This window comes from Leiobunum rupestre, chromosome 3 (assembly GCF_980474605.1).
Source record: "Leiobunum rupestre chromosome 3, qqLeiRupe1.1.hap1, whole genome shotgun sequence".
Classification (NCBI taxonomy): domain Eukaryota; kingdom Metazoa; phylum Arthropoda; class Arachnida; order Opiliones; family Sclerosomatidae; genus Leiobunum; species Leiobunum rupestre.
The window spans coordinates 23,647,550-23,673,737 of NC_143386.1; the positions used below are offsets into that span (position 1 = coordinate 23,647,550).

The 26,188-nt window shown below is 35.0% G+C and overlaps 1 protein-coding gene across 1 annotated transcript; it reads right to left on the reverse strand.

Moving 5' to 3' along the window:
- Nucleotides 1–1,550: 1,550 nt before the first annotated feature.
- LOC149949845 (uncharacterized) lies at nucleotides 1,551–11,964 on the reverse strand. Its single transcript, XM_090169527.1, has 7 exons — nucleotides 11,832–11,964; nucleotides 5,148–5,252; nucleotides 4,305–4,372; nucleotides 4,116–4,223; nucleotides 3,941–3,979; nucleotides 2,588–2,623; nucleotides 1,551–1,661 (listed from the first exon to the last, which is right to left on the reverse strand). Exons 1-7 carry the CDS (start codon nucleotides 11,962–11,964, stop codon nucleotides 1,608–1,610), a joined length of 543 nt encoding a protein of 180 aa, XP_090025653.1. The 3' UTR covers nucleotides 1,551–1,607.
- Between the last annotated feature and the right edge of the window lie 14,224 nt (nucleotides 11,965–26,188).

Here is a 26,188-nt window from a genome sequence, read left to right on the forward strand (position 1 = left end):
TTAAAGGAGCAAAGCTTTTCTGTACATTACGGTATTCACATATTATGACAAATAAATTGTTGTCATAATAACCCCCTGGAATATTTTTGAGTGTTATAGTTATATCATCACAATTTGTTTTATAAAAAGATTACCCAAATATCTATAATTGTGATAATTGTTCAAAATCATCTATAAAAATATCTCTAACATTTATCATGTAGGTAAATGAAAAAATTCTAAAATTTTTAAAAAGCAACCAATCAAAATTAAATATTTTAGAATTCCAATCATCTGAAAAAGCTAAAACCTTTAATTTTTACACTCTTAACCATTTATCTAATGGCAAAAGGCTTTAATTGCGTAATGTTGTTCCCATCCAAGTCGAAAAGATAAAAGTACGCCATGCACTAATTTACTCCATGAATGAAAGTATTCTTTTCGTACAACAACATAATATATTGCCGATACTACACATTTAATAACATAACATAAAAATTACCGTATATAAGGTTTTCAAATGTAACAAAACCACTATCGTACAATTTTATTATATTACTTGAAAAAAATAAAACATTTTATTTCTAACTAACACCAAAATCAAAATGTTTAAAAAAAAACAAATTTTAAATTCACAATATTTTCTGGATCAGAGAACATTCTGGTTGATGTTTATCCAAAATCTCTCCATTTAAATTGAGAATTTTAATTCGCTTTGACAAAACCAAAACTAATAACAACAATTAATACCTATTAGGTTCCTTCTGTATTAATGCAATTTTCTAATAAAATTTTTATATTTTCTCACGTAAATTTTAAATCTGCAATGGTTTACCGTTATTGAATAATTAAGTAATCATCTTTAAAGTTCTATATAAATTATGTTAAACTAAAAAATATAGCTGAAATTTTGGGTTTTGATATCCATTAATTGCCAATCGGCAATTTAAAAAATAGGCCGTGTGACGGTTTAAGATTTTAAATGGGGCCAATTCTTTAACTACACATGAAGAGTTATATTATCTAGACGCACGTTAATTCATTTTTCATATAGAGAATGGACACAATAAAAGATCGCCTAATTATTTGATCATAAAGTGTTAAAATTTAAGTATGATAAAACATTTGATGATGAGGTTTCCCGATACATGGCAACTTAACCCAAATCTAAAATCAATGGAGGTAAATTTGATTGGATATAAAATATTAATTATAATTAGAGCCGGTACATAGAAATAAGGACAACCAAACACTTATTTCAGATTGTCCTTTCAATGTAAATAAATTTTGATCTTTAAGAATTAACTTATAGTATTGCAAAATTTCAATAATGTTCTGAAAAACCATATTCTTATTAACAAATTGGATTAATTACCCACCAAAAACTAAAAAGTCAGATTTGAAAATTTAAATTTAAGAGACTTACAGCTATTTCGAAGTTAGAAATGTAATTTTTAACATGGTTGAATTACAACAACCATTCCCAATGCTATAATTATTTAATAACAAAAGTAGATGAGAAGAACAAAAAATAATTGAAAAGATAAGGTTTATTTAATAATTTTCGCTTTGTTTAGCCAAAAAAACAAGGATTAGAAATCTTCGTAATATCAATTGGCCTCTTATACTTATTCAACGTCATTCCTGGGCGCCCGGAAGCCAAACTTCTCCAAAATGCACTCCTACAAAAAATAAATATAAGGTACTATATTTTGTACTATCAAATTTAAACAAAAACGTAAACGTTCTACAATTTCAAACCCAGTACTTACGAATATTCCTTAAATGCATATTTATATTAAGGGAGCTAAAAATAATCTCAACCAGTTCTAAAATGTTTTTAAATTTCAGTAAATGTTTTTACACATTAAATTGAACATCGCATATTTGTTTGAAGTATACAAATCAAAATACGAGTGAAAGCGAGTAAATTCTCAACAGTTTAAAATTTATTTTTCGATGAACCTCGTTTAGATAGTTTTCCTGCCAGATATAAGAACCCGCTAGTTAGCAGAATGCATTAAGGATGTGCGCCTTCTTAAGTTATGTCGTCAACAAAGTATTTGGTAAGATATTAAAGCGCACGAACTCCATTAATATCATAAATTTAGAATTAAATACGTGACTAAATTCAAACAGAAAATACTAATATAACGTTAAAGCCTGAAATTATATCTTGCTGTCACTAGAGGGTGACGTAGTCTTTGCAACTAGTATCTCAACTGTTTATCAATCCCCAAATCAATTCCATACATTTCCGTTCACGAAACTCTTCCTTTACGAAAATACTTTAACCTAATGTCTAATTTTGGATTCAACTGTGGTTATGACACGTCCAATTTGTAAAAAATTCTGTTTAGTTCATATAATTTGACAGAAATTGTAAAACAGTTGAATTTAATTCATTGTAATTGGATCCAATGTAATACCTTTTGGTTGTAATTATCGTTAATGTACTGACAATGATTTCGATATTATATATATTTAAAGTATTCGTAATGTGGACAAAATATTAAGATTAAATAGTTATACAAACGAGATGTGGGTTAATATAAAAATATAATATTTTTAGTAATAAGATAAAGTGCCATAAAAGTAAATAACTCACCTCAGTAGCTATTGCTTGTTGTTGCACATGAGTTGACTGCGAAATGATAAAATCGTTTTTTATTAATTAGTTAATATCTTTTTTACAATTATAAGATTTAGAATAATTGATAATTTAATAAATGTTTCCACCCCAAAAGGTACTTTACGGAAAATTCACTTGTTATTTAAAAAAAACCCATTTTGCCACGATTATGAATCACGGTAAACATTTTCTTTCCTACTATATAAAGCGAAATCTAAATTTTGCTCTTGGTACATATTTAAATCTTGGTAAAATTAATCGTTAGTAATTGATTCCCGGGTCTAAATAAATTGGACTTGAGTCCTTAAAAATAGTTTCAAGTCCTAAATATATTTCTACATGGTTTTCAATATAAAAATCAGGGTCAGTAATTTTAACTAAGTACTAATTATAAAAATAACAAACAATCGAATAATTTCTTTGCCTGGGCGAAGGATTCGGGTATTCGGTAGAATCCCCAACATGAGACACTCTTAATTTATTTGGCGTTTGTAGACTCAGTCAATAACTCAAAAAGTCGATGTGAAATTTTATATAAAAACTTCGTCATCTAATTTTAAAGGATAATCCAAATCTGAAGTAACAAAACTTTCAATGACGCGAGCTAGTAAAGAAAGTCCATCAAAGATTATTTTTTGATTTCCAAAATGAAGCTTAATTTTTGCTCTCATTTTGATGATCATTCTTTATATAATCGTATGACTAAATGAATTCTTTGATTTGTAATCTGCCTTCTTCAACATATGAATCATTAGGTGTGAGCAGCCACCATTCCGCGTCCGATATTTTCAGATACCATTTGCCGATACATTTTACAAGAATCCTTACGTCATCGAGTTCTTTTTCGCGTACCACCTGTCCATCTTTCACCAAGATAAAATTAATTTTAAGTGACACCCTTTTAGTCTGAGATGAATGTCGCGTCTTGAACATGCCCTAATTCAATCGAAACGCACTCTAAATTAAACGTGTGAACAAAGTGTTTTCGACGGTACGATACAAAACGTTTACAAGAATACGTGTGGACGCGGCTATTGTTTTAAATTCCGCAAATCAATTCTCGCTATGAATTTAAAGTTGTCAATAAAGATTCCACGCATAAGTTGGGAGAAATAACGGACCTACACAAACGTAAGAGATAGTAGCCTGTGCCGTTGAGCTGTTCGGCTAAGTCAGAGTGGCAAGTTTATTTCAGACCCTGCTTCCATCCCCTCCCAACTTAATACTTCAAAACTTATTATTTTTATTGTTTCCTTTTCCAGTTGTCCCTTTGATTTTAAACTTAAACGTAGGTCTCAAGTTTATTTCGTTTTGAAATATTAAACTTACGTCAAGGTGACCACCGTGCTGGTTCATACAAACACGCACCTACAATAATGAACGAAAAATTATATTTTAGATATTAAAACCTGTCTTTTCATCCATTTTAAAGTATGCCAAAATCTAGCAACACTAACAAACCCACTGACTTAATCAAGCGAATATGAAAAGTAAACGATCATACCGCTCTCATATCTGCATCAGGTCCTTCGTTTCTACACGAACGACGCAACATTTCAACAAAATCGATTCCGGCAGCGTCTCGGAGACAACTGTCGATGACATTCGCTAGCTAACAGTTTCATTTATAAATTTAAAACAAATTAATACAAACTTTAGATAAAAATGGACAATGAAATTGCCAAGCACTCACATCCGCTGATATGTGAGTGTTCTTACATTCAATAACCTCCGCATCACCTTTAGATGATAGTAATTGTTCTGAAAATCAAACTAGTATTACAATTTATATTGCAGTCTATGAAATATACTTGAAAATTATTTAAACGTGTTCCATCGAAATTCATATTATTAGCATCGACAAGATAAGACCTCACATCAAGAGACGATTTTCGTTAATTTGACAACGACTAAGAAAATGTTCTGAAGATGTAAAGAGCCTTTTAAATCATTATTCTACGAAATAATTCTTTTAAAACCAGTTTACTCATCCGAAAATTAAATTTAATACGAAATAATTGAAAAATAATTAGTTTGTGATATAGCTCTCATAAGCGTTTTAAAAAGACAATCTATGCTTGGTGCTTTTCTCTTCTCCGTATGGCAGCCAGAGAGTTAGGAAGTTCAATAATATATCCTCAATTTATCAACAATTAGATTATGTGTCGTTTCGATGGGATCCGATGTAAGAACATAACTAAATCTTGGTATTTACATGGAATTTTGATATGCTGATATGGCAGATCAACCAAAATCAATGGAAAAACGTTACAATAAATGCATTCAAACTGAGATAAATAAATAAAAATGAAGAGATAGCAAATTAGAATATTCGTTAATTATTTGAATTTTAGAAAATGCACCTAATCCAGGTTTATTTCAGCACCAAGCTCCCTACTGTATAAATATGCCTGGGGCCAAATAAACTACTAGCAAGGACGATAATATGCTACTAAGAGAAGTTTTCATTTTAAGTTGGAGCTGAGCGAAAATGTCATTATCGGAAAAAGGTATTCAAATTAATCCAATATCTTACCACAATATGACTCGGCCTCAATTTCTTCAGTCTCGCCAGTTGACGATGATTTTATAAACAAAAACGAACAAAATAAGATAAACGAAATTTGCCACTGCATCGCTTCTAATTTAAGAAATATTTATTTTTAAAAAGGCAACTATAAATGTGTAATGAACTATTTGATCATTACGTTTTATATTTATATGATTGATATGAATTTTATCAGTGTTAATTTTTCTTAACATCCTCTCTTAATTATATCCTTTATTAAGAAAATCGGAAATAAACTAAAAATATTCTTTTAACGGAAGTATAACTAAGGCTGTAAATATTGTAATTTGACATCTTAAATATAGATTTTAACGGAAGTAAAACATTTTTCAATATACGATAATTAAAGAAAACTAATTGTGATATAAACAGGGTGTTTCAAAAAGGTCTGGCACAAATTTACTTGCGTGTTCCTCTGGTAACAAGGAGTGAATAAGGTTCTAAGAAACATTTTCCTAAATTGAACCATATCCGAGTAATTGGCCGTCAAAAATCGGCCTCCAAAACGACGAAAAACGCGCAAATGTGCCGTTTCTATTATTCCTTGGACCCAATTGTTTTCTCTCACTAATAAAAAACAAAAATTAGTATCAAAAGTGCGTTATTAAATTAAAAGAAGAAAGCAACGTGTAGAAAAACCAAAACAAAAACAAGGTATTTCTAAGTGACTACGCCTATTAAAAAAGGGAATTATTAAATTTCGTTTTTTTATTCTCCTAATGCCATAAGTAAGTAAAAATTAAATACATTGTGAGGCGTTTTGGAACGTATCTCGCTCATCTCCCTGTTTTTTCCCCGAATGCTAGATCACTGCTTGAAGCTGGCTTGTTTAGTTAATTAAAAAAATAATTTAAATAGTCACTAGCAAACAAAGGTTTTTAGTCTATAGATTTAGTCTATAACACATGTTCTTATAATTTTTTGGACGGGTACGAGGCTCGAATTTGCAAAAAACTGAGGTACTTCAATAATTAAATTAACATTTCGTATCTTAAAGCTGTTATGCTATGGCGTACTACACGAATGCGGAACATGCAGATATGCATCTTATGTATCTTATGTATGAACTCGCTTAGGGAAATGCGGTGAAAGCGTGGCGCTTATATCAGGAGCACTTTCCTCAAAGACTGCTTCCAAATCGGCAAACGTTGACGGCGGTTGACAGACGTTTAAGATAAACTGAAAAAAAAAACAAACCACGGGGCCTACTACTGCAGAAAGAAACGTTCCAGAAGACGTGGAGGACTAAGTACTAACTATCTTCGAGGATGATCCTACGACCAGTACAAGGCCAATTGAACGTCGAATTTGGTCAGTGGTTTCCGGAGCAGACTAACGAAGTCAATTGGTTTAGAACACTCCTAGTTCCTGACGAGGCTAATTTTTCCCGTGACGGAATCTTCAATTTACATTATCGCCATGAGTGGCAGCAAGAAAATCCGCATACGACTACCTTTAGGTCACATCAAGTACAGTTACGTCTCAACGTCTAATGCGGATTTGTTAGCGACCTTATAATTGGACCTTATTTTCTACCACCAAGACTAACTGGTGAGTCGTACTTAAGCTTTCTACAATACACTTTACCAGATCTTACTAGCAGTAAGACAACAAATGCGGTTTATGCACGACGGAACACGCCCTCATTTTAGCCTTCGGGTTAGAACTCATCTTGATGAGTTTCCTAAGAGGTGTGTACTAGGTCGGGGCCGGAACTGTTTCATTGCAAAACAGATCTCCTGATTTGAATTCATAAGATTTCTATCTCTGGGGACATATCAAGGACTTGGTATAAAAGACTGAAGTTCGAGACGTTGAAGACTTACGTCAACATATAATTGACGTCGGCAACACAATCCGAAACACGCCAGAAATGTTTCGTCGTGTTCGAAAATCTTTCCGAAAACGAGTCCATGTTTGCCTTCACGCCAGTTGCGACCATTTTGAATATTTGCTGTAATAACAATGATCAATGAAATGTTTCTAGGTAACCGTACGTGTATCCTCTGAGAAACCATAAAACAAAGAAAATATTTTTTTACGGTGTTTCTTGGTATTTTAAATCATAACCACTGGATGTGATCGCTAAATAAGCTTTTGCTAGTAAAAATATTTATTCACTTATCTCATAAGACGTTTTTACTCCTTGTAACTCAAAGAACACGGAAATTTTGATTCATTAAAAATTATTGAAGCCACGGTGCAATTTGACTGTTAAGACTTATATGGGCAAGATGCATGGAGAGATCGGAATAACAGATGTCATTAAATATAGGTTAACTCATGAACCGGAAAAATATCAGATCATAATTATTGGAGGCAAAGTCAAGTGAAGAACAACCAGATGACATTTCCTTGTCATATTAAAGAACTGTTTAAACTGCATTAAAATGCGAGCTTCAAATCATTAAAAAATTAAAGTATCTCTTTCCCTCAAATTTATAAAAAAAAATATAAGGTTTTCATATCAAAGTACAGCTTTAGATCTTTTTAAGGAAGCCGATATTCTCATCGACAAGCTATCAAATTCCAAAACAGTCAGCCCACCATTAAATATTTAAGAACAATGAAAAAGTAGTTGGTTATGTATAATGTCAGAAATCGTTGTCATAACATCGAAAGCCAAAATAGTGAGCAAATGTTTTTCAATAACTGACGAAAGATTTAGATTTGCTTCAAAACACTTTTATTGACTATGTGCTCTAGCAAAAAAAAGGTATAATCCCCAGTAGCACATAGGTGCCGAAATACAGTTGGTTAAGAGTCCAAAGTTTGTAGACGGTAAAAATTACAATTGGCCGGCTGTTCAAATAACTGTCGGCGGTATACTTGTTTCCGGCCTGATTACCGACAGTTGGCGCCGACCGTTGCATTAAAGGTCTCTTTGTAGAAGGTAAAATTACAATTGGCCGACTGTTCAAATAACTTTCGGTGGTTTACTCGTTGCATTAAAGGTCTCTAATAGCCTCAATTAAGTATATACAGCCGACAGTCGGCCGGGGGATTTACAAAGTGCCTTTCTCTATTCTTAAATGTCTACATGGTTTTTTTCCTGCTTCCCCGTGCGTAGAGTAAATTCTACGAATTGTAGCCGTCTACTGACCGAAATATAAAATAATTATTTCGTAACAATCACTATAGTAATGCTTAAAGGCCGACTACATAAATCTTCGGTTTACTCTGTCTTTCACTGGAAGTAGGTTGACTGCATGGCACACGTGTATTGCAGTAAGCCTACTTCCAGTGAAAGACAGAGTAAACCGAAGATTTATGTAGTCGACCTTTAAGCACAGGCTTAACAGACGACTGATACGAAGTATACCCCCATAGCAGACGCTATAGCTACAGCGTCGCTGCGCCACCTAGCAGCGTGGGAAAGAAGGCGGTGGCAGTGGGCAAATGACCAGTTTACAAATTGCTCGGACCAGTTTTTTAATTAAATCGGAGAGGGGTTAGTTAATTCGAGGTGTTTTATTTTTTTTGTTAGTAATTTGTAAAATACTAATTAGTTATAAGTTTGTACAGGTTAAAACACGATATTCTAATATAGCAGACGGCGTTCAATGGTCCAAGGTTAGTAAATTTTAGTAGTAAAAGGTTGCCTCGATACGCTGTGGTTTCTAAGGGCTAAGGCTGGCTACTTCGTTGCTAACGAAAATCGTGACGTCACTGAGATGAGATCCTATTGAAAATCAATGGGATCTCATCTGGGTGACGTCAGCAAAAGACGAATTTTTGAGGCAATGTAATAATTCTTTCAAACCGTTTCTCGATCGAGACCCCGTTGGTCAAGGTCCAGTTTATTTATTCTAAGCAATGGTCACATGTCCACTTTAAAAAAATTCCTTATTTCCCACCCTGCCACCTAGTCTAGTTTCGGTTAACAAGGATAGGAAGGGAGGCGAAGTAGGTGGAATGAACGCGCCAGCATCCTTGTAAGACGTGTAAAGGGCGGTAAGATGACGGCCGCTACGCCAAGGGGGTCTCATGTACGAAAAAATGCATATTGGCCGAACCAGGTGACGTCACCTGTAACTTTGAGAAGGCTAGCATTTTCCAAACCAGTGACGACATGTACTACAGTAGAAGGCTGAGTAACAGACCTAGAATCAGACGATGCGTAAACCAAAACCCCCTTCTCTAGGCAATATTTTCTTGTTTAAATTTTACCAACCTTGCGCTACGTGCTGCCATTTTTCCGAATTGTTCCCGCCAAGCGCGCTAAACTTTTTACAAGGATACTGGCGCGTTCATGCCTCCTACTTCGTCTCCCTTTCTAAGTTTCTGTCCTCCTTGGTTTCGGTATCGAAAGGATTAGGCGATTGTTTAAAGACTATTTCAGCGACGTAGTGACCAACCGAATATTCAGCGTTCAGGTGAGGGATAAATATTAACATCGCAAGTATACTATTTTTACTTGTTGTGGATATATTCCAAACTGTCCGTTTTATTGAGTTATTAAAGAGATAATATTAGTAGAAGGAAAGTGAGGGTCTGGCGCCAAACAAGGGTTCGGGTTTGGGTTCGGGATCGAAATCCGGGATTTAAAGGGTGAAATGGGGGTAAAATCGTCGAAAAGTCAATGTATTTATGGTATTTCTCGCGACGATTTGTTTTCCCGTATATCAACATATTGTGTTCAGGCCAACTTGTTCATTTATCTCCGCTTATCTCGAAAGATACTTGAACGTATATCTTATGACGTTTTATCGTACGGAATAAGTTGAAATGATGTAAAAAGTGATAACCTAGGCGGCGCGCGCGCAGATTTTCTGGGGGACGCAGTTAATTTGAATTTAAGAGTGTTTTGTCGTCATGGAATATTCGTTGTTAAAGTAGAATGAAATTATTTTTAAACAACATTCAATGTCATTAAGTGTCTATTTTAATCAATAAGATAGAATCGTTAAGTACTTTGCGGGAGTGTTTTGACGTCATGGAATATTCGTTGTTAAAGTAACGTAGAATGGAATTTGTTTTTTGACACTTGAACGTATATCTTATCACGTTTTATCGTACGGAATAAGTTGAAATGATGTAAAAAGTGATAACCTAGGCGGGAAGATAGTGTTCGCGCGCGCGAGCGTGGATTACCTGGGAGGCGCGGATTGCCCAGGGGTACGGTTAATTTGAATTTAAAACATGGATTCCCTCTTCAAAATAATTCATGTACCCAAAATTGGACCGCAAGTTTTTTTCTTTTTAGGGGAATCTCTATGGGAGTTTAACATTACAATAAAGCTAATAGGTCCAGATTGGGGTACTTTTGGTCCGAAATGGGGTACATAGGGCCGAAAATGGTGACTTTGGTCGTTTTTAGGGTACTTTTGGTCTATTTTGGTCCATTTTTGGGTACATCAGAAAAGTAGTTGGAAAAACGAAGAGCCTTATTTTTTTTCCATCCATCTCAAGTTTAGCTCGTGTCTCGCGATCACGAGATTTTGTTTCCTTGGTAACCTTTTCAATAGCGCAAGGATTATAAGCATTTTGGCATTTTTAGGTCCGCTTAATGTATGTTCCGCGTGAAACAAGGTCTTATTGAATTTTTTCAATGGAAATGTTATACATAGGCATACTTATGAGCAATTATGTTACATATGATATTAGGTATAAAATTACGATAAAAACCGCTTACCTATATTTTAAATACGGTAAATTAAAAATACTTAATTTATGTACCAAGTTACGTTTAAAAGAACCTTTTGTAACAATTCCAATATGTAAATATAGGTATAAGGATTGAAAAAATACTTAAAAGTAAGTGGTTTACTGATAAACTCTAAAGGAATTTGGACACAATATGTCTATATACGGGAAAACAAATCGTCGCGAGAAATACCATAAATACATTGACTTTTCGACGATTTTACCCCCATTTCACCCCTTAAATCCCGAAAGTAAGGGCGAGGCTCCGAACCCGGGTTCGGGTTTGGGTTCGGGATCGGGATCCGGGATTTAAGGGGTGAAATGGGGGTAAAATCGTCGAAGAGTCAATGTATTTAGTGTATTTCTCGCGACGATTTTTTTTTTCGTATATCAACATATTGTGTTCAGACCAACTTGTTTATTTATCTCCGCTTATCTCGAAGAGTACACTTGAACGTATATCTTATCACGTTTTATCGTACGGAATAAGTTGAAATTATGTAAAAAGTCATAACCTGGGCGGCGCGCGTGCGCAGATTCCCCGGGAGGCGCGGTTAATTTAAAACACGGAGTGTTTTGACGTCATGGAATATTCGTTGTTAAAGTGGCGTTGAATGGAAATATTTTAAACTTCATTTTAATATCATTGTAGTACTTAAATACGCTTGTCACTTGAACCTATGTCACGAGTATTTCTTAAAACGAATATTTTAAGTATGAGAAACGTATCGTTCTCAAATGATACTTGAATATACTATAAAAGGGGTTGTATAGGGTTGTGGGAGATCATTCCATGGTTAACTGCGGAAGCTATATTCAAGATGCCGAAAGCTCAACATATTTGCCCTACGTGCGCGAAGAGTTTCGCTACCAAGTCCTACTTAAATCGGCATGTTAGAGAAGTACACGGTGATAGACATACGTTTGTCTGTGAAGTATGTGGTAAGAAAGTTGCTAGATTGGAACATTTCAAGAGTCATCAACGAACGCATGACTTGAATGTACCCGGTCCTTCTGAACCCATGGACCTGTCTCGCACACCGTCACCAATACAACTTTCATCAGCATCTTCCCGTACACCATCGCCATACCGTCCACCTTCACGATATTCAACTGGTGACCCTCCGTACACAACCATCTACATCAGCTTTACCCAACAACCTAACACCACCTATTCCTGCCTCACCAATACTTGATGAAACACCACCAGCATCCCCAAGTACGGTCCTGGCCTTGAATGATACGCTAGCGTCTATTCGTTATAATGCCGAAGACTATGATATTGATGCAGGGATGTTTATTGGACGTTACCGAGCTGCTTTCCGTAAATTTCTAATGGAAAGACTTGCCAGTAAACGCGGAATAAAATGGTTCTTACTCGTAAGATCTGTTTATATGAGACCTTTAGGAGGTGTGGAACAAAGAGCGGAAGTACGACCCTATTTCCGGAGCGCTATGCAAACAACATTTACGCTCGACGTCATTGAAAACCAGCTGAATGACTGCATTGAAACAATACAGTCAGCAGGGGAAAACTTTGAAGCGACAGGTATGTACTAAAATTTATAAGTTATATTTTGAACTAAAACATTATATTTTTGATAGGATCGGGTTGGGTAATTGATCGTACTCTGTATGTAGAATTAAATGTAGCATCTTACCAACCGTTGCGGGGGTCATCGTATATGGAACTACCTGAAAAACTATCTCGATGTCACGCGATTCTTAATATTAGTGTTTCCAAATATAGACCTTATGAAAATGAACTTGATACCAGTGATATATCTTTTCCTTTCAAATTAAATGCTACAGAACTTAAAAAATTTTAATTAATGGATAATTTATCAATATCTTTGTTTGGCTTCTCGGGAGATATATTCCCTCTTTACGTAAGCGCTAACAAGTGTGGTAAGGAAAGGGAGGTTGATTTGCTATACATCCCCGATGAAACTAAAGATATTGATGATAGGAATAGACATTACTGTCTTATACGAGACCTAGGAAAACTTTTACAGCATCTAAAAAAACAGAAGCACAAGTTATTACTGCAGGTAATTTAGTTTCCAATATATTAGTTTGCAATCTACTAATTATTTTCTGTTAAATAATGTGTCTTCACCGATTCAGTGGAAACAACGCGGAACAGCGGCGTGATGCACATATCGAAGAATGCGCCACCCACGGCATCCAAAAAACAGTTTTCCCTACCAAGAAGAACACGGTTTATTTTGATAAATATGAGAGGACGGAAAAAGTTAAAATAAAAATTATTTAATTTAACTCTTAATAAAATGAAATTATTAGGTGTAGTATGTATTTTACGCCGATTTTGAAGCAATCCTACCGAGAGTTCAAGGATGTGATCTAGATCCTGATATAAATACAAGCAAAGTACACATGCATATCAGTTGCGCGTATTCGTGGGTGCTTGTTGGACCTAACGGTAAGTTATTCGGCAAAATTTCTTTTTAGATATATTACAATAGGATACTTATAGGTGTACCTGTTCGAACCGACTGCTATCGAGGACAAGATGCAACTCGAAGATTTCTAGAGTCTATTCTGGAATTAGAGACGGAGTTGATGGAACTCATTGAGACCAATGTACCAATGATTATTACCCCGGAGGAGGAGGGACAGTTTCAAGCTGCTACGCATTGCTACATTTGTCAGAAACAGCTAAATCAGGGAAATATGCCCGCTGTTCGAGATCATTGTCATTTCACGATAAATATAGGGGGCCAGCGCATAACCTCTGTAATCTTCAAAAGAAAGTTCCAGAATTTATCCCTATTTACGTTCATAACCTTAGCAGGTGAATTTATTAAGTTAATTAACCAGGAAATAAACCTAATAATAATAAATCTTCATAGATACGATTTACATCTTATATGTCAGGAGATTGGTCATTTTAAGGAACAGACACTTGACTGTATTCCTTCCACTAGTGAAAATTATATTTCGCTGAAACTAGGTAAAATATATTTAATTATGAATTTAACCTTAACTTTAATTTTATTGATTTTTAGGGAGATTTCGGTTTTTAGACTCTTATCGATTTCTAAGTGATAGCCTCGATGCTCTAGTATCTAATCTCGTTTTGGAAGGAGCCAGTAAATTTCAGATTGTGAAGAACTATTTTGAAAAAGATGAAGTTCAACTGCTTCTGCGGAAGAGGGTCTACCCGTACGAGTATATGGATGATGAAAAGAAATTTGACGAGACGATGCTGCCACCTAGAGAAGCGTTTTTCAGTTCATTGAAAAATCAAAATATTTTAGTATCTGATTATTTACACGCCCAAAATGTTTGAACAGCGTTTAATATTCAAACATTTAGTAAAATTACTATAGTATAAATATTTCAATTCTCTTAACCTCGGTTTTCGTATGGGGAATACACCGACCTCTATGTGAAAAGCGATGCGTTGCTCTTAGCCGACGTTTTTGAAAATTTTAGAACATTATCTATAACTCATTATAAATTAGATCCCGCTCACGCTTACACCGCACCAGGTTTAGCCTGGCAAGCAGCTTTGAAGATGACCGATGTTCGCCTCGATCACGTACTTGATATAGATCAACACTTATTTATTGAAAAGGGTAACGCTTTTTTGATATTTTAAATATTATTGTATTTACATTGAATTTTTTAGGTATTCGAGGCGGTGTTTCAATGATCTCAACTCGTTATTCTGAAGCGAATAACAAATATATGCCCGACACATATGATTCGTCTAAAGAGAGCATATGCTATTTAGGTAATTTTTTTAATTTTAATTATTTTAATTTTAATTATTTTAATTAACTTAATTTAACTTAATTGAAGATGCGAATAATTTGTACGGTGCTGTTATGTGTGAACCACTACCACTAGGCGACTTCCAGTGGGTTCATGATAATGATTTGCAAGCACTCTGTGAAAATATTCTGAGTATTCCCAATAACGGAAAATGGTTGGAAAAATATGTTAGATTCAACACTGAACAGAGGAAATTATCCAAGAGCTCATTTGAAAAGAATTTCTGGAAACTTATGGTTAACTCTGTTTTCGGGTAAATCAATTTAAATTATTTATTGCTGTTTTTTCCCTTACTTCATTTAATTCTTTAGAAAAAAATCTACGGACGCATATAAATTTCGAGTTGATTCATAAACCAGAAAGAATGTTAAAAGTTACAAGTTCCCCGCAGTTTGAACACTTTACCATCTTTAATGAAGAGTTAGCCGGCGCTCATAAGAAGAGAGCTAAAATTGTTCTTAACCAGCCTATATTTACCGGATTCACCATTCTAGATTTATCCAAGGAGCTCATGTATCGGTTCCATTATGGATTCCTTAAAAATACGTACGGGAACAAAGCATCACTATTATTTACAGACACTGGTAATTTAATTTAATATGAATTTTTTATTTAAATAGTACTAATATATAAAATATTTACAGACACTTTAACGTACAACATTAAGACGGATGATGTTTATAAAGACTTTGAAGGTCATAAAAACCGCTTTGACTTCTCTGATTATCCACCTTCGCATTTCCTTCATTCTAATCAGAATAAAAAAGCTCTCGGCTATTTTAAAGAAGAGACAAATTCACAGTTAATTCAAAGCTTTGTAGGACTTCATCTAAGACCGCTGAAGAGATAGAAAAGGAGTTGCGATTGGGGAATCTTTAGAGTCAATTTTAAACCATAAAAAGGTTTGCAAGGGCGTTGCCATGAACGTTATTAGAAACGTCATCGGCGACGAAGACTATGAACGTTGTCTTTTTAATCAAGAAACCAGGTCAGCGGAGATGATGCGTATAGCTAGTTTCAAGCATGAGGTATTTACTTTAAATACTAGAAAACTTGGTTTATCACCAAATGATGATAAGAGATATATTCTACCCTGCGGGGTTCGTACCTTAGCGCACGGTCATAAAGATATTGAATGCTTGTATTTATGTATATATAAAAAACTGCTATTGCTATAAATTGTTAAAATTATTTTATTGAATACATTTTGCACATAAACTCTTTAATCATTTTATCGTTTACATTTTTATCTTTCTTAAACCTAGACACAATGTTATACATTTCTATTCCTTTACACCTGTTAATAGCAAAATATATATTAGTAGTAACAGTTTTACTGTTTCGTTCAATAAAGTCATTAAATTTAAAATAATCTGGCGGGTTTCCAAAGGAATCCATGAATTCACTATTTTTATGTTTAGAAAAATATATTAGAACCCAGTGTTCTCCAGGTTCAGCACTCGTATCGGTATTTACAATAAATAGAGAAGGGAATATTTTTACATATTTAGGTAGCTTGTCAGCCGCGAACACGCCTCGAAATATACTTTTAGTACTAAAATCTTTTTCAAGAATTTTAGTTATCTGTAGCGAATCCATTAATTACTGTAATCGAAAATCACGGTTCGGTTTTATCAATTTGAATCAAATTTTGAAACTCAGCGTAAACTAGAATGGAAATCGTCTCCGGTAACGGTTTTGCAAATTTTAATTCTAATCTCAGGTTGCTGTTTTTTACAAGATGCAAGTGATTAGCGTTGTTATTAAGATCCGAGGTTAAATTGTACGTGAATAAACAATTTCTGTTAGGGTAATCTTCCCGACTTATCTGATTCCCTTCATCTACGTTCCACTGATTAGTTTGAACGAAAAGATTGCAATACGCTTGAATATATTGATTTACCTCAAAGTTTAGAGATAACGCCTTATGAGGGACGCTGCTACCGTCAATGTACAATCCAATGCTTGATAAATCGAAATGTTGAAAGTTGTAAGGTGATTTTTTAAATCTCCTAGAAACGCTTTTTGTTCCACAAACCCGATAACAACTTTCTTGGGTGCTTGTCCGGTAAATAAATGATCTTGCACACTAGTCATAAGACCAGCGGGTATAGAAAATGAGGTGCACTCCGAACGAGTTACAGGATATTTAGCGGTTCCATATTGTAACGCCTTGGCTTGAGCGAGCGATAGTTCCGGTATCACTTTAACTTTCCTCAGATAAAGGGAAGCTGATAAAATCTCCACTTTACATTTTACGTCGGAGTGAACGCAAAAATCTGCTCTATTTTTATCGAATTTAAATTTCAAATCAACCATATTTAATAAAAAACGTGGTTGTTGACATAATCAGTATGGACTACGCCTAACAAGTCAATCGCCCCTTTTTGCGCTAAACTCGCTCGTTTAGAGAAACCATCGTTATCGAAAAATGAATCGAACTTTCCAGGTGTATCCCGATAGAAAAGTGAACTCGTTAACTTTTTTTCGCAGATTCTCCGAACGTTAATAGAGTTTGTATCATACTTTTATAAGCGTAATTTTGACTGGAAGGTGTTACTGATCTTTCATTCAGAAATACGTGAACGTCGCTAAAAAGCGAATGAAGAAACAAATTCTCGGGGGCGATATTGTCGGCTGGAGTTCCGGCTGCCCCACCCGCAACACCTGGAACCGCAGGTTGCGGTAGTTGACCATTATCTTTAGTTACCTTAATTCGAACGTGCAACAAAGTTTGTGAAAGGTCTATATACGTTTCAGAGTTACCGTTGATAGAAAATGTAATTGATGCGTTATCAACTATATTTGATATTGGATTATACTCAACCCATTCACCACCAATAATCGAAGATTGTGTCATTGGTACTTGAAACAAATCTAGCTCGGAATTTATACATTCAACCGAGTGCGGGTGTAAAAGGGCCATTATAAGAATATATCGGAACGTTTAGGGAACCGACCTTTCGCTATCCTGCTTGTTGTTGAAATGCCGCTTTTAGACTGAGTTCATTTCCTTTTATTTCCGGAACCTGTCATTCTTTTAATATGATCCGTAGCTGAAGATGTTAGTCTCATAGCTTCATCAGCTGCTGAAGCTACAGTTTGCCTTCCAGCGTTAATAGAATGCGATTTAAGCGCTGTTTTAATTGGGACTCCGCTAACAACATCGGCCGCTACTTTCGCTCCGGTACTTAAAAGTTTTTTCCCCAAGTAAGAAGCGCCTTTCTTCAGTAAAGGTACCGCGAATCTCAACGCTGACGATAATATATTTCCTAGACCATGTCCTCTTTGCACAGCTAAACCCCTATATACGGGTATTCCACCGAAACCAACCTGGTTTAAATAGTAACTTTCATAATCAGTTCTTGAAGGTGAATATTCAGACCTCATGATGTTAACTGTTCGCTCTCTTAAGCTAGAATGAGGGTGTGTCCTGAATGGTTAAAGGTTTAAAGTGAAGTCCACATTTTCGGGGTTTAAAATGTAATACAACGTGAGCTTTCCCACTATGGAACTGTATTGGCTCACCTAAATCATCTGTAATATTAATCTCTAAAGTCTTAATATTATTACACACGACTGGTAGGTAATGAGGTTGTGAAAATATTTTCGTAGCTGTTTTCCCATTAGACTCAGCTTTATCTTCGACGCTTATAATTCTTAATAGAGGTGCTAAACTATCCCCAACAACGCTATTTTCAACCAGATCAGAATAAACGAATAAGGAATGTAACCCAGCGTTCATATCAACTGGGTAGGGGGTTATCATTGAATTTAAAATGGTTAAATCATTATCTCTTCTATCCTTAAAACCTAGTAAAATTGATAGATCGATTAATTCGATTAGAATAATTTAAATAAGTGAATGTAACTTGTTATTCTTGGTTGTGAACGTTCATAAGATGTAATAGTTCTTCCGGAGTTTTATAAAAACCCGCGGGAACTTCAATTATTTTATCATATTCGAGAGGGTCTTTAACTAGAGGGTTATCAGTCATTTTATCATATTCGAGAGGGTCTTTAATAACCAATAGATTAGGTTTTCGAACGTTATGCCATGTCCGAGGATAGCTTATTTCCGCTAACCCAACTTCGTTCTGTTCCTCAAATCTTAACGGTTCAGCTAAATACGTTCGAAATTTACCAACGCTATTATCTTGGTAATATAATGACAAGGAATCTGAAGGTAGCGTTACGTAAAAACTCATTTTAAATCCACTTCTTGTATCCAAGAATTAAATGTAGGGTCGTAATCTTGCCACTTTGCATACAGTTCTACGCGGCCGTCCGATTTTTTCCTCTTTTTTATTACTTTTTCGATTATGAAGTAACGGTCTTTTAAATCTCGAACAACAATCTGAACCTCCTCTCGATAGAATACTCCTAAAAGGGGGTTAGAATTTAAATCCATCAGCTTATATTCAGGTGGGTCACGTGGTAGTCTCTCAGCTATTTTAAACAATTCTGAAGTAAAATTCGGGTTATGTTTCTTATCGAAAATTGATAAATTTCTACTTATTCTACAAATATCTCCAATTTCAAACGCGTATGTTAACGGAGGAGAAAAATTTACCGAACCGTAAAGATTTTTCCATATTTTAGCAGAGTTATCTAGAGTAACTTCCGCGGGTTTCCATTTAATTGATCTGTGATAACTATTGTTATAAGCGTTTATAATATCATCTAAAACGTCGACATATTTAAGGGTGTTATTCTGCGTTAAATAGCGATATACACGAGATTTAAAACTTCTAATGAATCTTTCAATAATGGACGCTTTCATTTCTGATCGAGTAGCGAAAAAGTTAATACCTCTTCGCTGTAATTAACTCTGCACTTCTTGACAGACAAATTCGTTTCCATGATCACTTTGAATTCTTTTCGGTTGACGACCTTTTTCAAAAAACGTTACGTAACGCTTCTAAAATTGTTACACCTTTCTTATTTTTAACCGCTACAGCCATAGCGTATTTGCTAAATATGTCAATAATACATAAAACGTAGCGAGATCCTAAATTATATTTAGGCAGCTTCTGAAAATCTGCCAAGTCCGCTTGCCATTGTTCGTCAATTCCATAAACAATAGTTCGATTTCGTTTGAATCGTCTTCTAGCAGGTTTATGCAGCGTATATGTATCCTGCTTTATTAGAAATTGTTTTACTTTTTCCAATGAAACCTTTAAACCTTTATGTCGAGCTGAATTACAGAGAGTTCGAACTCCAGCGAATGACCCTGGGTCTGCGGGATTACTATAGATTTTCTCAAGTTCTTTCTCCATATCGGGTAATATTTTTATGTAATGGCATGTAACGCCAAAAAAGGAAATTAGATACTTCTAATATTATATTAACTATGATAATTATTACAGCTGTGATAATTTTCGGTGATTTTGAAAATGATTGTGATAAATAGGCTAAAAGTCCTAAAGAGACCGTTTCTGTACAACCTTCCATTGTAGGCTTATACTATGAAATGATAATAAAATTATCAGGTTAATATATTTTATTTAGTATGCAACCAAGGTCTTAGAGGACTAGGTGAAGATGATAACACTGAACTACTTGGTGGTGTATGAAATACAGCAAATGTTTTTAACAGTGTCAATCTTACAGGATTTTTAATTAAACGTTTTGAAATATTTGACTTAGGAATACCCTCGTAAAACTCTAATTCCTATAGGATCAATCGCTGTTCCAGGCGTTTTTCTCACAGCATCATACAAGAGATCGATTATATTAGATCCTCCAATCACCTGCCCTCGAATAGAAAGCTCTCCTGAGTTAGCCCATCTAATATATCTCGGATCTTCTGTAGTCCCTCGGTATAATGAAATTGCATCACTAACATAAGTTGCAGGTAGAGAATAAGATATTTGCGCGAACCAGGTTTTAGGCCGTCCAGAGTTTTCAATATTGGGAGTGATTTGCTCTTTACGTACGTAAGTTAACCGTCGTTGGAGAGTTTGATTGTATAATGCTAATTTCTCTGATTCGTATAATCTGGATTATCTAGAATAGATTTCATTTCATCATCGAGTGTCTTCTCTTTTTGAAGTACAGGTGTTTCTTCATCTCTCCATTACATCTTCAGGTACTATAGAAGCATTTTTCGAGCCATCATCGGTTTATAGCTCACTTATTGCACTTCCGGCGACTGAGCTAACGAAAGATAGCAGTGGCGCTAATAAAAATGGCAGAAAACCACCCTTTTGGACCAGTATCTTTCGTCGTTTTGATATAGGGTTCTTCTTCGACACGTTTCGTATAACCGCGCTATGTTTCTTTAACCGCTTACGATGACTTTCTGACAGTTCAATTGTTCCGTGTAATACATTTATACAACATTCAAGGAGAGCCAATATAGCTTCCTTGCTAGCGTATTTAATAGCTGTCTTTCTTTGATTTAGATTACAGGATGTCAGGAAACGTAGAAAGTCTAGGTTTTCCTTTACTCGTTTTGAGACATCCATTTAGAGATTTTCTTAGCCTTTCTTAAAGCGCAATGAACAGTTTCGGAATGAAAAGGGCAGTTTAATTCAACGTCTTCTAGTTCTGATAATTTAGCACAAACGGTATCTTCGATGTTAATTACTGGAACACCGAGGAGTGTCGATAATACTGCAGCTTTTTCTAAACCTTTGGTGAAAAACGAAGTCGCTTTTTCCGCTATCTGATTGCAAATGTCACGTCTCGTTTTGTAAGGACGTTCGCCGTCATCCCATCGAAGATGACAAATGTTATGAGATATCCATCTGCATTTTCTTTTATCTTCGTTTGAAAGCTCTTTGAAAGGGCATGGAGATTTTAAAGTAAACACTTCCGATTCTTCAGTTTCTAATACTACGTAAGCTAATTCTTTAACAATCCACTCTCGATTAACCCTAGAGAAATTCCCTTCTATAATACACTTCATTTTGGAATAAAGACCGCTGATTCTTCACCCGGTATTAAACCTGTTCGAAGTAAATACTGATCTCGAGTGTGAGGTTTCAAGTCAACTAATAAATACCCAAACTTCCGTGACGTAGCTTGTTGAAACGCATCAATAACGTAGTTGCTATTGGTTGGAGATATCTGCCTCGCGAGATAATGAGCATTTAAATTTAAAGTTCTTATTTCTTTTCCGGGGAAATAAAGGTTTTGCATTAAAATTAGTACGGAGGTGTTTCTGTGAAGAGATCCACGAATAAATAAATTAGTTACATCTTTATTATTAGATATCTCGCATAATAAATCGTCTAATATAACTAAATTCCTATTTTGCGGGTTTAATATATTAACATCGAGTAACCCTTCGTGAAACTCGACTGAAGGTGTGTGTTCTAATATTGATTGAAATAGTTTCGGCTGATACTCGGTATAATACCATATTATCCTCTCCGGAGGAGGGGATATGCAGGTCTTCTTATGTTGAATCAACCGTCCCACCAGGAATGACTTTCCGCATTGGGTTGACCCGGCTACAAGCCCATTCATTGGATGTTGTAAGCTTAAATCCATAATGGTTAATGAGAATCGGAACATTAGTGCAATCAATTTTATTAGTTGTTTAACAAGTTTTTAGCATTGCATATTATTAGTTACATTATATTATTTAAAATTTCTTTCGACAATTTACAGCGAATAGTAAACATTTCAATAATATTTTCACAATATACCAACATAATTATTTCATAAAAATGCAAATCTACACGCTTAGAATAATCGGTCATGATACAATCATGCTGGAGTTGAGATGGATGATCAATTTGACAGCCATTGCACGCTTTCTTAAGAGCTTCGTGTAATTGTATAATTACAACGTTAGTCATCACCTCCTTTATTTCCTTGATTTGCTTAAACACTTCTGAATAGACTCGTACTGGTCGAGGAAATTCAACCAAGAAGATTAAGCGAAAGCTACCCCCTCTTTAGTCGGTAACAGTTTTCCATAGTTTACCCCATAACCATGGTACATTTGTCTAACATCTAAAACCTTTTGTTCGGCAAATCTATGAACCGAAAACCGTTTGGTTTCAGAACTTGTGAAAACCCATGAAGTTTCAGCTTCGTTATTGAAATAAGCTCCAATAGCATCTTTCTTTGTCCATAGCTCTTGCAGTTCCACTTCTGTTAGTTTGATGCCCTTTGTTAAATCTAATAGACCGCAGTAGATGGTTTCATCTGCATAAAAGATTAACCCTTTATCACCAGACACAGGAAATGAACAATTCCTATAAAATAAATACATTAAGACAAGTTAAGAATTATCACTGAGTATTCCTACTTACATTTTAAGGTTCCTCGGAGTCACTTCCAATACAATTCAGATGGTGAACTTTCTAAATATGGTCTTACTATTATACGGTTTTCCCTTTTTATACTCTGAAATTATTTATCTTCGATATCTTATTTATTAAAATGGGGTTTAAAATTAATTCCATTCCACGTATACGCATTTTGAAGTGTATCGCGTTACGTATATAGGAATTTACCCGGTCCTCATACGGAATCACGTGTACAATTACAATACTTGAGAACGATACGTTTCTCATATTTAAAATATTCGTTTTAAGAAATATTCGTGCCAAGCGTATTTAAGTACTACAATGATATTAAATTGAAGTGTAAAAAATATTTCCATTCAAGGTCATTTTAACAACGAATATTCCATGACGTCAAAACACTCCGTGTTTTAAATTAACGCGTGCCGTCCAGGTTATGACTTTTTACATAATTTCCACTTATTCCGTACGATAAAACGTGATAAGATATACGTTCAAGTGTACTTTTCGAGATAAGCGGAGATAAATAAACAAGTTGGTCTGAACACAATATGTTGACATACGAAAAAACAAATCGTCGCGAGAAATACCCTAAATACATTGACTTTTCGACGATTTTACCCCTATTTCACCCCTTAAATCCCGGATCCCGAACCCGGGTTCGGAGCCTCGCCCTTACTTTCCTTCTACAAATATTTTTATGGTTTTTGGACCTATTGCTAAAATAGCCACTTTTAAGAATTTTGAGAAGGGATTATATTAGTTAGGTGAGTTTTTATACATTTGCTGCTTTAAATTTTTAGTTAATAAATGAAACTTTACTAAGTTTAATTTGTTGGGAAATATAATTCAAGCAAAATTGAAATTGTAAGTTCCTATTGATTTGAAAACTGGGAGAAATGTTGGAAATCTTAACAGTATTAAAAAAAATTCTAAACCGAACTTGATGATCAATATATAGTTTTATAACTTTTATAAACTATTTCTCAATAAATATATTTTTAAGAAATATTGCACTATTTAAATTCGGGATGTATTAATATAATACGTTTTATAGGTTAATTCCAGAATTATACGTCTAGAGACATCTTAATATTCCAAAGATTAACGGGGTCGGGCAAGAATCTGAAACGTAGTCGGGTAAGGATCCTAATCGGAGTCGGGTATGAATCCCTTATTTGGTCGGGAAAGAATCTTTATCGGGGTCGGATATTAATCCGTTATGGTGTCGGGTGTGTATCCAAAACCGGGTCGGGTATGATTCCGAAATGGAGTCGGGTATCATTGCAATATTGAGGCGTAATACCTACCCATTGTTAGTCGGAAAGTAATTTCTTTGCGGTAAAAATAGTTTCTCTGGCTGTAATTCAGGCGGACATAGTACTAGTCAAAAGTGTAGTTTCCCAACTGTATTTTGGCCACGAAATAGTCGCCGTCAGACAGTCGGCCCAACCGAAAATCAGCGCGGTCGGGCAGGCGACAATAGCTACTGGGGATAGTTTAAAAAAATACTCTAGCTTTAATGTAAGCCAATCTTCGATGTGTTTAATCTAAGGTACCGAAAATGTCCTGTTTTAGTTTGCGATTAAGGAAATCAATAACCCACCGAAATACTGGCCATAAATGTCGTGAATCGGTTCGTTCCCCTCCTTTGGGCAATTTTATGCACAAGATACCTAAAAAATGTTAAAGGCAACTAGAAAACAAACCAATAGACGCTGTAATAAAACATCTTCAAGGAAATCGCCAAGAAGTAATATTTCCGAGAGACAGGACCTTGAAGCATGGTATATTAAAAATAAGGAATTTTTTAAAACTAGTATCCAGAATTAATGACCCCTATTGTCTATAAAAATAAACTGGTCTTTCCTTAGGAACCAGCAACAGTGACCCTTTCCTTAATTTTTTTTTTGTTCCCGTATTGTATTGTTTTTCGGAATGTGGATTGGTCTAGAAACAATATTTATGTTCAAATTTCAAAATTGGCTATCACTTTTATTTCTTACATCACTATTTTTTTATCATAAAATTATTATTGAAATACACAAAGGTTAGCTTCACATTGTATCACGTAAAGATTTTAAATAGTTGAACTTAAATATATTAATGTAAAAATTAAGATAATTTATGCCTAGTAACATATTCTAACTCAAAATTTTCATCTTCCAAATTGATTTTTTATATAAATGGGGTGTACGATTTTCAAATGGTTTTTTTCTTTTTATAATCTAGCAACAAGTTCAGAGCTACGTTTTTAGGTACTTTTTTTAGGTACAAGATACAATTGTGGGTAAAAGATACTACTTATTTTCAGGTGAACACAGATAAATAAAAAAACTCTTACACATACCTCTTTTTCCGTATCTGTTTGCAAAGAATGTATCTTATGTATCTTAATTATTGCCCTTTGGTATCTATCTTTTTTTGAGGGGCTATATCTGCGACGTTCCTTATCTGTATGTTTCTTCTTTTGGTAGTTATATTTTAATACATCGTTAAAAATATATTCCAGGTACAAAGATTGAAAACGAACTTAATTATGTATTGAGTTTGAATAAGCATTATATGGGTTTCTTTCAGGCATCTCTCCGGGGTTAATGTCTACCTCCCGAGCGTTCAGAGCTTGCCAATGGACATCACACACACGTTTGTCGGGTTAAAACCACCCTGAGCCTAGTAACTTTCCCCCGAGGAAATGTTTCTGAGATAATCAGTTAAACACTGAGCATTATTCACCCGTATTCTGCGCTTAAGGTAAGTTGAACGTCATCTTGTTTAAGAGCTTTCATTGGGCGGCACGCTGACGACCCCCGCGTTTCACCCCTCTGGACTAAGAGACCTGATTAGCGGGATCAGAGTGAGTCAAAGTCACATGTTACGCGGTTGCCGGAAGAAATATTTCATTGCCATCTATTTGAGCATAACTCAAAGCTCATAATAAAGTGCCATCTATTTGGAGAAAAAAACCCAAAAACAAATACTGCCATCTACAGCGTGACCTCCAAACGTAATTTGACCTTGATATGACTGCCATCTACAGGGTGACCTCCAAACGTGATTTGACTGCCATCTACAGCGTGACCTCCAAATGTAATTTGACTGCCATCTATGCACATCATCTGTTATTTTCTGAATTTTCAAATTGCGCGCCAGGTGTGAGCCCCCCCCTCCCCCGCTATACACCAAAAACTTGTAAAAATTTATTTCGACCCCCCTGTTACGTAAATATGGAAACTAGAAATTTCACGTGTTGCAGCAGGATTTAGAATTTACATTCAATAATGGTGCTAATATTCA